Raw genomic sequence first — 15,214 nt, forward strand, 5'->3', positions numbered from 1 at the left:
ACTTATACTATTTCACAGGAACTGCGAGTACCTTATAGTAAAAAATTCCCAGGGTGTCTAGGTGGCTTAGTCAGTTAAGCATCTGATTTTGGCTTGGGTTATGATCCCTGGGTCCTGGGATTGAGCCCTGCATCAGGCTTCCTGCTCAACTAGGAGTCTGCTTCTCTGTCTTCCTCTGCCCCTTCCCACTGTGCATCTCTCTTTCTCTCTCTCAAATAAAAATCTTTAAAGACACAAATTCCCCCCTTCCATCCCCTGTATCCTTGCTGTCATTCATTTCACTTGTATGTAAGCACGTATAATTACGGATGTATGTATATACACATACACACACATATACATATATATAAATGCATTTGTAATTGAATATATCATTATTTTGAACCAACTGTTATCTACTAGATCAGTTAAGAATAATAAAAATAAAAACCTTTATTTTACCTTTATATGTTTCTTCCTGATGCTCTTCCTTTCTTTGTATTCAAAAACGTTTTTGACCTATATGATTTTCCTCCTCTCTAAAGAGCTTCTTTTAACATTTCTTGCAAGGCAGATCTAGGTAGCAAATCCCTTCAATTTTTTTTAATCTTTATTTTTCTATTTCTTTATTTAATTTGCTTTTGAGGGATGCCTGGGTGGCTCAGCAGTTGAGCGTCTGCCTTCGGCTCAGGGCATGATCCCTGTCCTGGAATTTAGTCCCACATCGGGCTCCCTGGGAGGAGCCTGCTTCTCTCTCTGACTCTTTCTCTGTATCTCATGGATAAATAAATAAAATCTTTAAAATAATAATAATATTTCCTTTTGAAGGATCATTTCACAAAATACAAAATTTCAGGTCATTGCATTTTTTTCTTTCAACACTTTAAATGTTTCTTGTTTCTTCTTGCTTGTATGGTTTCTGAGAAGTTGAATGTAATTCTTATCTTCTCTATAGGGAAAGAGATTATTTTTTCCTTCCGTGGCTTCTTTCAAGATTTTTTTCTTTATCTTTGTTTTTTTGCAATTTAAATATGATCTGCCTAAGCATAGTTTTTTTTTTTTTGGCGGGGGGGGCATTTATTCTGTTTGATGATCTGTAGTTTGGTGGTTGACATTCATTTGGGGAAATTTGCTTCTTTTATATTCCATTACACATATATACTTTTGTAGTTGTCCCATAGTCCTTGGATACTCTTTTTTTTTTTTTTCCTAGTCTGTTCTCTATGTCAGTTTTAGAGGTTTCTATTGAGATATCTTTAAGCTCAGAGATTCTTTTCTCAGCTGGTAGATAGTCCTATCTACTAATGAGCCTATTAAAAGCATTCTTCAGGGATGCCTGAGTGGCTCAGTGGTTGAGCATCTTCCTTTGGCTCAGGTCATGATCCCAGGGTCCTGTGATCGAGTCCCACATCAGGTTCCTTATGGGGAGCCTGCTTCTCCCTCTGCCTATGTCTCTGCCTCTCTGTTTCTTTCATGAATGGATAAATAAAATCTTTAAGAAAATGCACTCTTCATTTCTGTTGTAGGTTTATTTTTTTATCTTTCACATTTTTTCATTCTTAAGATTTCTCTTTCTCTTATATTGTCCATCTGTTCTTCATGTTTACTTTTTTCAGTAATACCTTTACATATCAGTCATTTTCATTAATACCTTTACATATCAATCATTGTATTTAAAAATTCTTTGTCTACTAGTTCTAACATTCCTGCCATATCTGACTCTGATTCTGATGCTCATTCTGTTTCTTTAAACTGTTTTTTGCTTTTTATTATGCCTTACAACTTTTTATTGAAAGATGGACACATGTGCTGAGTAAAAGGAACTATAGTAAATAGATAAATAGACCCTTAGTAATATAGTAGTAAGGTGGCTTGGGGAGGGAAAGTTCTATACTCTTATGATTAAACCTCAGTCTTTTGATGATTTTGTGTCTTTGGATTGTGAACTTTACCAGTATGTCTTAGTCTCCATCTCCCCTTAGGTGGGAGAGGATGGCTAGAGTGGGCTGAAGTTGGGTGTTTCCTTCCCCCCAGGTAAATTAGGCTTTGATAAAACCCCAACAGGTTACGCTCTGATAAAATAGTTTCTTCTGAGAACGAACCTTTTTAAGGAAAACAGATGCTCTAGTTATTTCAAAATAGCTCCTTTCAGTTAATAATCAAAATCTATGAAGAACTTATCAAACTCAATACCCAAAGAACAAATAATCCAATCAAGAAATGGGCAGAGATACGTGAACAGACATTTCTCCAAAGAAGACATACAAACGACCAACAGACACATGAAAAAATGTTCAACATCACTCTGCATCAGGGAAATACAAATCAAAACCACAATGAGATACTGCCTCACACCAGTCAGAATGGCTAAAATTAACAAATCAGGAAACAACAGATGTTATTAAGCTATAAATTTCCCTCTAGCCATACTTTAGCTGTATTCCGCAAGTTTCAGTATTTTCATTTCAAATGTTTTCTCTTTTTCTTTTACTAATGATTATTTAGAAGTTTATCATTTTAATTTTCTAATATTTCAAAATTTGCCAGATAAGTTTCTGTAAATGATTTCTAATTTAATTCTATTATGGTCATATAATATACATTATGCAATTACAGTCTTTTTTTTTTTTTAATTACAGTCTTTTTTAATTTGAGACTTGTTTTATGTGTCAGACAGAGCTTGTTTTAGTGAATATTCCTTCTACACTTGAAAAGATTGTGCATTCTGCAGATTTTGGCAGTGTGTTATATAAATGTCAGTTAGGTCTTACTAGATAGTGTTTTTCAAGTCCTGTATAATTTGCTGATTTTATGTTTATTCTGTGAATTACTGAAAGAAGAATAATAAAATCACCACAATCTACTTTGCTGTTTTTCCTTTTGCTATACGTGTAGCTTTTTTTGTCTTCTTGATTAATCAACCTATGAAGTTTTTGTCTGACTTTAATTTAGCCACTGAAGCTTGCTTTCAGTTAGTGGTTGCATGATACTTGCTTTTCTATTCTTTTTTACTCATCTTTAAAGTGGGTTTCTTATATAACATGTATTTGAATCTATTGTATACTGTCTGATATGCTGAGCTTTTTATGTATAAGTGTCATTTAATGTCATAATTGATGTGACTTGTTTTAAATTTACCATCTTGCTATTTCTTTTCAAATTGTCCCATCTGGCCTTTGTTTCTTTTTTCCTCTTTTCCTGCCTTCTTTTGGATTAAGTGAGTATTTTCAGTACTCCACTTTATTTCCATTATTAGTTTATTAGATACGCCTTTTAGTTTTTTAGTGATTGATTTGACCAACAGTTCTCAAGTGTTTAAGTTTCACAAATCCTTTGGATTTGTAGTGATTAGAGACCTCAAAGAATTTTTGCTTAAGATGATTATCAGTTATTACTATACCCAAAATTAAAACTGAAAAGTGTTTAAGTATTTATTAATTAATTTAAAAATAATAATAGTAAAATCATTACATGTTAACATAAATAACATTTATGTTAACTGTATTTTTAAAAATCTGTTAAAAAAAAAACTGGTGGGAAGAGTGGCATTGTTTTACCTTTTTTCCCCCCTCTTTGAAGTCTGGCTTAATAAAAGGCTAGATTATATATCTATTCTTGCTTTCAATTTCTTGCTATATGTTGTTTGGTTTATATCTGGGAAGAAAATCTGGCCTTAAACAGATAATGTAGATAGTGTTAAAAACAAAATTCAGTTGAGTAACTGTGAAGGTCTAATTGGCTGTATTAAGCAGTATTAATCGCATAGCATCCCTTTCACAGCATAGCTCCGAGGAGCTTTGAGGAGCTTTACAAAATGGAAGTTTTTTATTGGAAGAAAGGTGGGACAAGACATTATTAGCAAAAGAAAAGAAAGGATTATTTCAGGCCAAGTTGCCTTTCTTTAGGGATGACCCCTTGAAGGGTCTTATGATGAGGATTATTACTTCATTTTCCTTGGGGAATGGGGGTGGGAAGAATGGAGAGGGCCCATGTGACAGATTACCCCATTTGGTAATGACCAGAAAATTCCTGTCTGATTAAGACTACATTTCTCGGGCAGGTTAAAACTGCAGTTAGGTTAGTTATCAAACCTCTGTGTGGTCTAAATGATTCCATTTTGGTCCTGTGGTTTTCTTTTTGTAAAGGGAAGAACATTTTAAAAACCTTTTCAGTTATTTGTGGATATTCTTCTTTGTCACACTCAAACTATCAAGTGGTAGTCTCTTAAAGGTAAGTTATATTGTGGAATCTGAAAATATATAACTCTGCAATATTAAAATCCACTGTTCTCTCCTGCACTTTGGATGTTTTTACCCCATGTGGTTTCATAATATCATACATTGATCATTTGGAACATACTAGTTTACCATATTGCAGATCATTTAAATGTAATTTTTATTATACAGTATTTAAAAATTATAGTAATATCACCACTGATTTCATCTAAAAAATTATTGAAAACTGGCAAACATATGGTGGCATTTATAAGTTTGCTGAATTTCAATTTCCCTTGAAAGGTTGACTTTTATTATTGACAATAATTATTCAGTTGCTTTTCTTTTTTTTTTTTTTTTTAATTTTTTATTTATTTATGATAGTCACAGAGAGAGAGAGAGAGGCAGAGACACAGGCGGAGGGAGAAGCAGGCTCCATGCACCGGGAGCCCGATGTGGGACTCGATCCCGGGTCTCCAGGATCGCGCCCTGGGCCAAAGGCAGGCGCCAAACCGCTGCGCCACCCAGGGATCCCCTCAGTTGCTTTTCTTGAAATCGTTACTTCACTTCATCATTTTTTGTTTTAATAAGCATTATATTGGAATAAGTTTAGATTTATAGAAAGGTTGAGAAGAAAATACAGAGTGTTCCTGTATATTCATTCATTTTTCATTAATGGTAACTCTACTAGCATTATTTTGGGCTTTGTCAAAACTAAGGAATTTATATTGGTATATTGCTGATAACTAAACTCCAGATTTCATTTGGATTTCACCAGTTTTTCTACTTATATCCTTTTACTGTTTCAGGATCCGATCCAAAATAAAATACCATATTATATTTTGTTACCATGTTTCTTTGTCTCTGTGGACTTTGACAATTTCTCGATTTTTCCTTGTTTTTGTGACCTTGACACTTTTGAGTGGTACACTTTTCAGGTGTTTTCCAGCATGTTCCTTACGAGAAAAACTACTATTTTCTCTCTCTCCTTAATATTTCTGACACCAACTGGGTAGGATATCCCCCCCCCCCCCCCCCCCCCGCCTGCCACCCCCCCCATCCCTCCCCGCATGCTGACCAATTCTTTTGACAGCAGTGCGGTGATCTACAATTGAATTCACTTCTGACGCTATTTACTTGGAGTCAGTGTCAGATTCCACAGGTTAAGTTTTTTTAATGTTACTTCAGCACTAGGAGAGCTAATGTTAATACACTGACAAAGACAAACTATTAGGAATATAGTTTTGACTTTGCAGGCCCAATGAAAGCATCTCTGGGACACTGTTGAGAACTGCTGCAGTAGGGCTTATGATACTTTCTCATAGTCTACCCTCAGTAGTGTTTTGTCACTTTGCATATGAGGTAATAACCTTACAACAGCATATTGCCATTCTTTGCCTTCTCATTTCTGTGCTGTAAACCCCTTCATATGGTGATAATATTTTTGCTTTCAGTAGCTCTATATCTTTTAAAAATATCCTTTAAGTGAGGGGCACCTGTTGGTTCCGCGGTTGAGCATCCACCTTTGGCTCAGGTCGTGATCCCAGGATCCTGGGATCAAGTCCTGCATCAGCCCCCCTCCCCCCCCAGGGAACCTGCTTCTCCCTCTGCCTAAGTCTGCCTCTCTGTGTCTCTCATGAATAAATAAGTAAATAAATAAATAATCTTTTTAAGAAAAATGTTTAAGTGACTTCTGTATTTTTGTCCTTTATGTCTTTTCCAAAATGTCTTTTTATATTTTTCCATATTTACTATTTTCATGCTTTTCATTTCTTTGTGTAAGCCCCTTTTTTCACATGATACAGTCCTTCTGCCTGAAAATTTTCATTTAAATGTAGTTCAGGTCTACTGACAACAGATTCTTTCAGCTTTTGTCTGAAAAAAGTTACTATGCTTTTGGGTTTTTGTTTTTTTGAGTAAACTCTATGCCCTATATGGGCCTTAAAATCATGACACAAAGATCAAGATTTGCATGCTTTACCAACTGAGCCAGCTAGGCACTCCTATTACTATTATGCTTTTGCTTTTGAAATATATTTTCTCTTGGTATGGGATTCTAAGTCAACAAGGTTTTTTCCCCCCTCATTGTTTTATTTTTTCTTTCAGCATTTTAAAGCTTTTTCCATTCTTTCTGACTTGCATAGTTTCAGATGGTTCTGAACGTTCAGGTCTCTCCTGAATGTTCTATGTATTCAGTAATGACTTTACATTTTGGTTCGTAAGAATGTGAATACTTCTCATCTCTAAGTGAGCTCTGGGGACTCTTTCTCTTACTGCTCCCCAGTAATTGTTCTTATCCCAGGAGCTGTTTTTGCCTAGTCTTGTGTTTTGCCTTACACGTTGAAGGTTAGTGTTCAGCCGAGACTCAGCAGGACTCCGATGCAGATTCCTGGAGCTCTTTCTCAGTGGAATGCTTTCTTTTTCACTAGTCTGGCACACAAATTTTGGCCCTTCTCAGCCACTGTAAACTAACAGTCATTTTTTGTTTCAATTTCCCCTTTCTGTACTGATGTCCAGGGTAGCCTTCATGCACAGTGGAGTGATGCTAGGCTTATCTTGTTTCCCCTTTGTCAGGGATCATCACAAAGGCTATTTTCAGCAAGAAAGGTGCTATGAATTACCCAGTACACATGTGGGAATTTACCCTATCTTTGTAAAGAATTAGCCATTGTGTTTATGTGTGTATGCGTGCGTGTCATTTTTAGGAATGTAGATGAAAATAAAATGCTTATTTAAGTTTTGAATTACATATTCAAACGATTACGATATAGTATATAAAATAATGTATTAAGAACTAGTACTTTCCTGTTCAAAACTGTGTTATTAAAAAAGAAAAAAAAAACTGTTATATCTTCAACATCAATGTTTAGCATCACTGTGATCACTGTAACTGGTTTTGGGGTCTCTAATCCCGGAGCACATTATTTTCACTTTTGTCCAAGCTGTAGAAGATACAGTGCCCCCCCCCCTTTTTTTAAGTAGGCTGCACGCCTAGTGTGGTGCCCAACATGGGGCTTAACTCTTGGTCCTGAAATCAGGATCTGAACTGAAATCAAGAGTCAGACACTTAACTGACTGAGCCACCCAGGCACCCCAAAGATACAGTGCTTTTTGATTCTTTGTACTATCTTCTATGAGAAATTTTGTCTCAAGCCATAAATTTCCAAATGCATTACATTTTTTCTTTCATTCTATAGGTATAAAATTATCACTATAGCAAAGTCTCTTACTATGTTATTTTTTGATACAATATAATTTTATATATTTAAAGACTCTTGATGATAGCTTACAATCAGATGGTTATAACTCCAGAAATAAATATTTTACGTTTAATTTCTTCCTTTCCTACTCCAGTTAAGCAAACAACAATAAAAAAATCTGCTCATCAACAAGTGACCTTCCACACTGATTGAGATAATTTCAAGATATGTGTCTTCTAATAATTTGCTGTTCAAAATTAATAGAAAGTACCTAGTATAAAAGATGCTATTAGCAAATGGGCTACGTCTTTTCTGAGAGATAATTTTGGGAAAAAATATCTTTTCTTTTTATATGTATAGAATATCTCTTTACCTTGGAATTGTAAGACATTTTTTCTACCTTATACTTAAGGAGATGACAACAACTGCCTACCATATTTTGATCAGACTAGAATGATTGCCTGTTTGATGCATATTTTTTTTACAGTAGCAGAATAAATTATTCTACAGGTGTTGGCCTGTCTGCCCTTAGCATTGGTTTCACCTACTATTCTAGTTATCTCAATTAAAGTAAAAATAGTTTATAGGACAAAATATTTTGAGTGAAAAGGAAAGAATAAATTACAAAAATAATAAATAGGCTTCATTACAACATCCCATAGAAATACATTCCATATGTTAAATGCTGCTTCTCTTACATTTAGTGGATAGATTCCAGCTACTCATAAAATAGGTCAGTTAAAACAGCTTTGTTGGCAGAAAATGGAGCAGAACCTTAGAGTATTTTCAGATGGTGAGTGTACTATGGCTAGCATTATTTACTGATTTCTTTGGACTATGATATTTCCAGTTGCTTTTTAATATTGTAAAATTCCTTTATAGCTTTATAGATTGTAAAGTTATAAAGGACCAGGTCACAGTGTTTAGCTCATTATTAAACTTCTGTTGAGGAAATATATGGGGGATTTTTATGATATGATAAGACACATGGAATTAAAGAGGAGAACCTCTTAATCATTCAGATTCCCGTTGTTTTTCTACATATATTTAAGCATATGTGACATACTTGTTTATCACTTCTTTTGACTACCACATCAGAGAGCACAATTCTAGAGGCTTAATCATATTGAAGTTTGATTTTTTTCTTTTGGCAAGAATATTTCAGGAATTGTGGTATGTACTTCATACTGCACCATAAGAGGAAACATCATCTGGTGGTCTTTTCTTGTGATGTTTAGTTGGATCAGTGTATTGTCAGTCTGATCTACCCATTTTACAGATCCCCATTATTCTCTCACTTAATGATTTTATCTCTTTTTTTTAAATTGTCATAGACAGCTACTTGTTAATAGACAGCTACTGTTAATATAGTAAAGTATAGATTGTTAAAAGGCCAGGCTCTGGAATTATACTGTCTGCCATTTATGACCTTCAGCAAGTGACTGCATCTTTTTGTGCCTCTACTGTGGTTAGGTGCCTCCCTCACAGGGTTCTTTCAAGCATCAAATGTGTTAAATGTTTGAAACAGTGCATGGTACATTGTGTCAGTAAATATTGTTAATATATTGATTTAGAAGTGCTATTTTACTGTGTGCATTAGCATTTTTTTTTTTTTTGGCCTGGGAAGTTTTTTTAAATAATAATCATTATATTCTGTCTGTCAGTGAGACCAGGTCACATTGTAGGAAAACAAAGCGCCATTTATTTATTTATTTATTTATTTATTTATTTATTTATTTATTTATTAAGATTTATTTATTTATTCATGATAGACACATAGAGAGAGAGGTGGAGACACAGGCAGAGGGAGAAGCAGGCTCCATGCAGGGAGCCCGACGTGGGACTCAATCCCGCGACTCCAGGATCACGCCCTGGGCCAAAGGCAGGCACTAAACCGCTGAGCCACCCAGGGATCCCACAAAGTGCCATTTAAATGATTAAAAAAACCCTCATCTATGTCTAGCATCTGATTTTTAATAAGAAAAATACTAGCAGAAAAGGGGATTTATTACATTTGAGTTTGTAACAAAGAAAAGAAACCTAATTAAATATATATATCCTAGATGTTAGGAGAAAAAATTATGAAAAAGAAATGAGTGACCTTTTGACTCTCAAAAGCTATGTAGTTCTTTGCGATGGGAGGTAGTATAAATGAACTTGAGAAAGAAGTCTTTAAAAATCCTGTGCAGTTATCCAAAGATGCTCTCAGATTAACAGCATAGATTTACTAGATGGAAGGGGAGAGGCAGAACTAAAGAATTATAAAACAGTAATACAAACCTTTATAAGCACTGGCAGTAACTATAAAGTAGGCTGGAGTTTATTAAAGATGTTTAAGGCAGCATAAATTTCTTAGAAAGTAATATGGCAAATTGGAAGATTAAGCCTCAATAAGACCATCAAATTTCTAAGGGAGATAGAACCATCAGTTTATTATTTTACAACTGTTTGATTCAGTAGGGAGAAATAGTCTTTGATTTGGAAAAAGATAATATAAAAAGAATTATAGGCCATGGTAGGAAAGCAGCCAGTAAGTGGATCACTTGATCATGTTAAGTGCATTTCATTTTCTTCATTTAAATTAATGTCTTCTCTAGCTGCCAGCAAAGACTTACAAATCTAACGAATTTTATTTTTTTTATTTTTTTTTTAATTTTTTATTTATTTATGATAGTCACACAGAGAGAGAGAGAGGCAGAGACACAGGCAGAGGGAGAAGCAGGCCCCATGCACTGGGAGCCCGACGTGGGATTCGATCCCGGGTCTCCAGGATCGCGCCCTGGGCCAAAGGCAGGCGCCAAACCGCTGCGCCACCCAGGGATCCCAGACTTACAAATCTACCCATGAAATTGTTGTATAATATTTAAGAATTTCTTTTCTTTTTAAGATTTTATTTATTTATTTGGGAGAAAGAGAGCTCATGTGAATGGGGATAGGGAAAGAGAGGGCCAGGGAGAGAAACCCAAGCAGACACTCACTGAGTGCAGAGCCCCACACGGAGCTCAATGAAGGGCTTTCTGGGATCTGGAGATCACAACCTGAGCCAAAACCAAGGGTCAACAGACACTTAACTGAGCCACCCAGGTGCCCCTTTGAGAATTTCATAAAAAATATACTCATTACCTGGAATGGCCAAATCTAGATTTATTTATTTATTATTACTATTTTTTTTTTTTTTAGAAAGGGAAAGATGTAGGTTCTGGAAATTCTTTTTTTTTTTTTTTTTTTTTTTTTGGTTCTGGAAATTCTAAGCCTGTAAGCTTGTTACTGATTTTTGTTGAAATTCTGGAAATAATTTCAGTAGAAGTCTGTGAACATTTATGAAAAAAAATGCTCATCTATAGAAATTTAAAGTTATCTACCAAGAACATACCATGTCACATTCACTTTCTTTTGAGAAGTTATCTGTTCAGATGAATTAGAAAAATACTGTAACAATAGTTTCATGATTTTAGTGGTACATTTCACAATCTTTTGCCATATTTTTGGATAAGAAATGATGGTGAATTGTTTACCTTTAAATAGGTAGTTGTATAGTATTTAGATTTAGAGTAGGTCAAAATTCAAAACCAGCGTTTGATTACAGTGTTAATCTTGGGAGAGATCTTCAAGGCATCACAGTAGGATTATGCCTGTGTCAACATTTCCATTATTGATCTGTCTGAAGGGTTGGAAAGTACGTTTATCTGCTTGTAGATTATTCAAAGCTGGACTTGGATAGCTGATACCATAGAAGGCAATCAGAAACCTCTCCCTAAAACCTTACCTCATTAACCTAGTGTATTTGTATCTCCCCACTCTCTTAACATACTTTGATACTTTATATGTAATATAAATTCATGATTTAGATTGCTTCAGGGAAAAGGGACTTTTTTTTGGTCTGCCTGATAGTTTTATCAAATTAATGTATCAGTTGTATGTGTCTTTTATTATAGTGTATCCAATGATACAGATTTAATGATGCAAGCAAAGTTGGAAAAGATTCTGCATAAAGTATATATATTTTTTATCTACTCTAGGAGTATGAAGCACGAACAGGGAGGACCTGTAAACCACCACCTCAGTCTTCAAGACGTAAGAATTTTGAATTTGAGCCACTTTCTACCACTGCCCTGATTCTTGAGGATCGACCATCGTAAGTATTCTGGTTGTCATCAGGCACACTGTTTATATTTTAAACTTCAATATAAATTTCAATTTAAATATATTGAGAAATTAAAAATAGAAATGGCTTTATTTTAGAAAATTTTAAAAATCTCAGTCATGTATCCTAAAACTTATTGTGAAGAATATATTACTGATGTCCAGACTTTATACATATTTTCTTGAAGTATCTCTGCACCAATGTATGAAACAGAAAATCTTGGCTTTTTCATATCTATTCTTATTTCAACCCTCCTGCTTTATCTTAACAAGATAAGGCAATTATTTTTCCTTTCTTAACATTTAGTATGTACATAAGACACGTGTGTTCTTGCCATTTGGACAAATTTTGAAATCGGAACTGGAAATAAATAATTACTATCAACTCTTTGGTTTACTATTATAAAGAATACATTTTTCCTCCTAAGATTTTATTTATTTGAGAGGGAGAATATGAGCAGGGGAGGGAAGTGCAGAGGGAGAGGGAGAAGCAGATTTCCTACTGAGCAGGGCGCCCCATGAGGGATTTGATCCTAGGACCTTGGGTTTATGACTTTAGCCAAAGGCAGCTGTTTAACTGACTGAGTCGCCTAGGCACCCCAAGAATATATTCTTAATATCCAGCAAACGTTTTAAATTCTTCCTTTTGCTTTTTCTGCCCTTTACATCTCAGCCTTCCACAAAGCTGCTGTTCTTCAAAATACCGTCTTTGATTTGTTATCAAACAAAAGACACCTTCCCTAAAGCAAGATGTTTTGATTCTTTTTTTTTAAGATTTATTTATTTATTTATTTATTTATTTATTTATTTATTTATTTATGATAGACATAGAGAGAGAGAGAGAGGGAGGCAGAGACAAAGGAGGAAGGAGAAGTAGGCTCCATGCTGGGAGCCCGACGCGGGACTCGATCCCGGGACTCCAGAATCGCACCCTGGACCAAAGGCAGGCGCCAAACCACTGAGCCACCCAGGGATCCCCAAGATGTTTTGATTCTTAACTCTTTTCCCCTTCTTGGGCTCTCTGGATATACTCTTTTTCTTCTCTTAGACTTCTCTTCCTTCCAGTATAAAAATTCCTAACCTGTTTTGTCATTTTCCTGGTCTGCAGCTTTTCCCACCCATTATCAAGAGGAACATAATAAAAGAGTCTAGATCCAAATAGGCAGAGGTTAAATTGAATATTTTTTAGACATTGTGAGAGAAGAAAGTTTGGACATAAGTATATTATTATTATTTTTTATTCCTATTGCATTCCTTCACACTAAGGAACTGTGATCAGGACAGTCATAACTCCTTTCCATTGGTTAAAAAAAAGCTTTTCAGAGATTTAGTTATGAGACCATGTCAGAGTTTTATTTCAGTCTTACTGTCAGGCCAGTTCATAGTGGTTAGATGAGTGAGAAAAGAATGCCTGGTTGAAAGACCTTCAGACTCTCCCAGGTAGTCAGCTTGAACAGGTAAATAACTAAATTCCCATTAGAGTTTTCTTAAACTGGTTGAAATTCATCCAAAATGGATTAAGCTCTTTACCAGGACTGTTCATTTCTTCCCAGGAGTTCATAAAAATTCTATGCAAAAGATCTGTCCTAAACAGTATTTGGGACATATTTTTCTTTATGCCATATTTTATTCTGCAGTGAAACCTGTTTCTTTAAGTCACGCCTTCATCCCTTTGCTCCTTTATTGCCCTCACTTAGGTGCAATTCTTATATCCACTTCTCACTTACCTAACCCTTTAATGACTAGGCTTTATCTTTTCTATCCAGTCACGTCTTTGACTTCAACCTTCAGTGATCTCTGCTTCTCTTAAATTTTTCTTATAACTTGTACAAGCAGTTCCACAAAATTGGAACTTGAAATAGTACACTAGACACAGTGAATTTATAAGATCTCAGTGTTCTGAAAATGTATAAACAACTGAAAGAATGACTTTCTTTTCCATGCTACCATCTGAAATTAATATGGTAATTATAATGTTACAGTTTCTATGCTGTTTCTGTAATTTTGTTTATCTGTAATATAGAGATCAACTTGATAGCTACTGTTCCCCTCAGTTCTGAGATGCTATAATTTAAAATTTTTGTTCACCTTTCTACAATTGGAGGGGTCTTTACATTTATGTAACTAAAGCTAACAAACAAAAGCTTTCCATGGTGTTAGAATATGGAAATCGCTCATCCCTCCTCTACTTCAACAGTTGAATGGTAGATCTAGAGAACCAGTGAGAATGAAAACTTTCACTTTATTAAGGGTAAGACCAGATGAGAAGGCATGGTGCAACTTGTTTATTGAATGGCACTCTGGGGTGCCTGGGTGGCTCAGTTGGTTGAGCATCTGACTCTTGATTTCAGCTCAGGTCATGATCTGAGGGTCGTGAGATCAAGCTCCACATTGGAGTCCAACACTTAGCAAGTAGTCTACTTGAAATTCTCTCACCTCTCCCTCTGCCCCTCTTTCTGCTCATGCTTGCTCTCTCTCTAAAATAAACAAACCTTTAAGATAAATAAATAATAAATGGCACTTCCTACTTTATCTCCTTCAGAATACTCTCTTAGCATATTTGGGCCAGTTCACATCCATCCCTTCATGGGCTAAGAAGCTGGAGCAGAGCCTTGTATAATCTGTAGTTCTGTTTCTGGATGCAGCCAAGTTCTGTTAATACTACTACTTTATCTATGAGGTGGCATCTGGGTGCGGTTGAAGAAAGGGGAAGAGGTTTTTCCTCAGTGTGAAATTGATTTTGGAAACTTCCTCTTTCATAGGTCACAGTGATAGTAGGAGGAAAGGAGGAATTTCCCTTTGCAAAGGAAGTTTGTGAATTGGTGCTACTTTTCCTTCTTTAGTCTCTGTAATTTTGCAGAAATATCCAGTCATTTACTGCATAGATCTTTATAGTCAGAACTTCTTTACATCTGAAGCAACTATAGTATTTAATCATCTGAAGTTTCAGAAGATTTCAAATGTAGGAATTTCTGTAATTTTATCCTTTGGTTGTTAATATTCTGTTTATGTTTTGCTATCTTAATCCACCTTGCAATAAAGCTAGCCTTGGACAGGAAGGTAAGGGCATCCATACAGGGTGACTGTGTTGTTGAGAGCCTCTTCTATGTTTTAAATCAGTGATGCTTATAGGACTTTTTTAAAACCACCAGTGGATAGAGGTACCTCCTCTTTCTCCTCTGGCTTCCCTTTTTTTTTTTTTTTTTAAAGATTTTATTTATTTATTCATGAGAGACAGAGAGAGAGGCAGAGACACAGGCAGAGGGAGAAGCAGGCTTCACGCAGGGAGCCCAATGTGGGACTCGATCCCAGGACTCCAAGATCGAGCCCTGGGCTAAAGGCAGGCGTTAAACTGCTGAGCCACCCAGGGATCCCTCCTCTGGCTTCCTTACTGAATTACTGCATACACAGTACCAAACCAAATGGAGAAATCCTTAAGATACAAGTGAAGGCTGACAAAGTGCAGTGTAAGGTTTTTATGTGATACCTTTGAAAGGCAGAAAATGTTCATACCATGTATTTTAGCATGATATACTACCTTAGATATTCATTGATGGTTTCTTCTCTTGACCACATAACTAATTTACATTTTTATAAGAGATAAGAATAATCTTTATCTTTTTTCATAGAGTGACTAAGAGTACTGAGTGAGGTGCTTAATATTTCCTGAGTGATTAT

The 15,214-nt window shown here is 35.4% G+C and overlaps 1 protein-coding gene across 11 annotated transcripts in view; it reads left to right on the forward strand.

Annotated features, from left to right (window-relative positions):
• Nucleotides 1-15,214, forward strand: part of TBC1D12 (TBC1 domain family member 12) — a 123,824-nt gene that overhangs the window by 72,921 nt on the left and 35,689 nt on the right. For 10 of the 11 annotated variants that reach the window (XM_072739564.1, XM_025990919.2, XM_072739567.1 and 7 more), the window contains one exon: nt 11,413-11,528. Coding sequence is in view for 1 of the 11 variants with exons in the window: in XM_072739561.1 (XP_072595662.1) it covers nt 11,413-11,528 (116 nt within the window). In the remaining 10 variants the exon portion in view is untranslated. Of the gene's footprint in view, nt 1-3,648; nt 4,210-11,412; nt 11,529-15,214 lie in introns of those variants that run through there. The other variant, XM_025990937.2, reaches the window with a different exon arrangement.

The sequence above is a fragment of the Vulpes vulpes genome, chromosome 15 (genome assembly GCF_048418805.1).
Source record: "Vulpes vulpes isolate BD-2025 chromosome 15, VulVul3, whole genome shotgun sequence".
Taxonomy (NCBI): Eukaryota; Metazoa; Chordata; class Mammalia; order Carnivora; family Canidae; genus Vulpes; species Vulpes vulpes.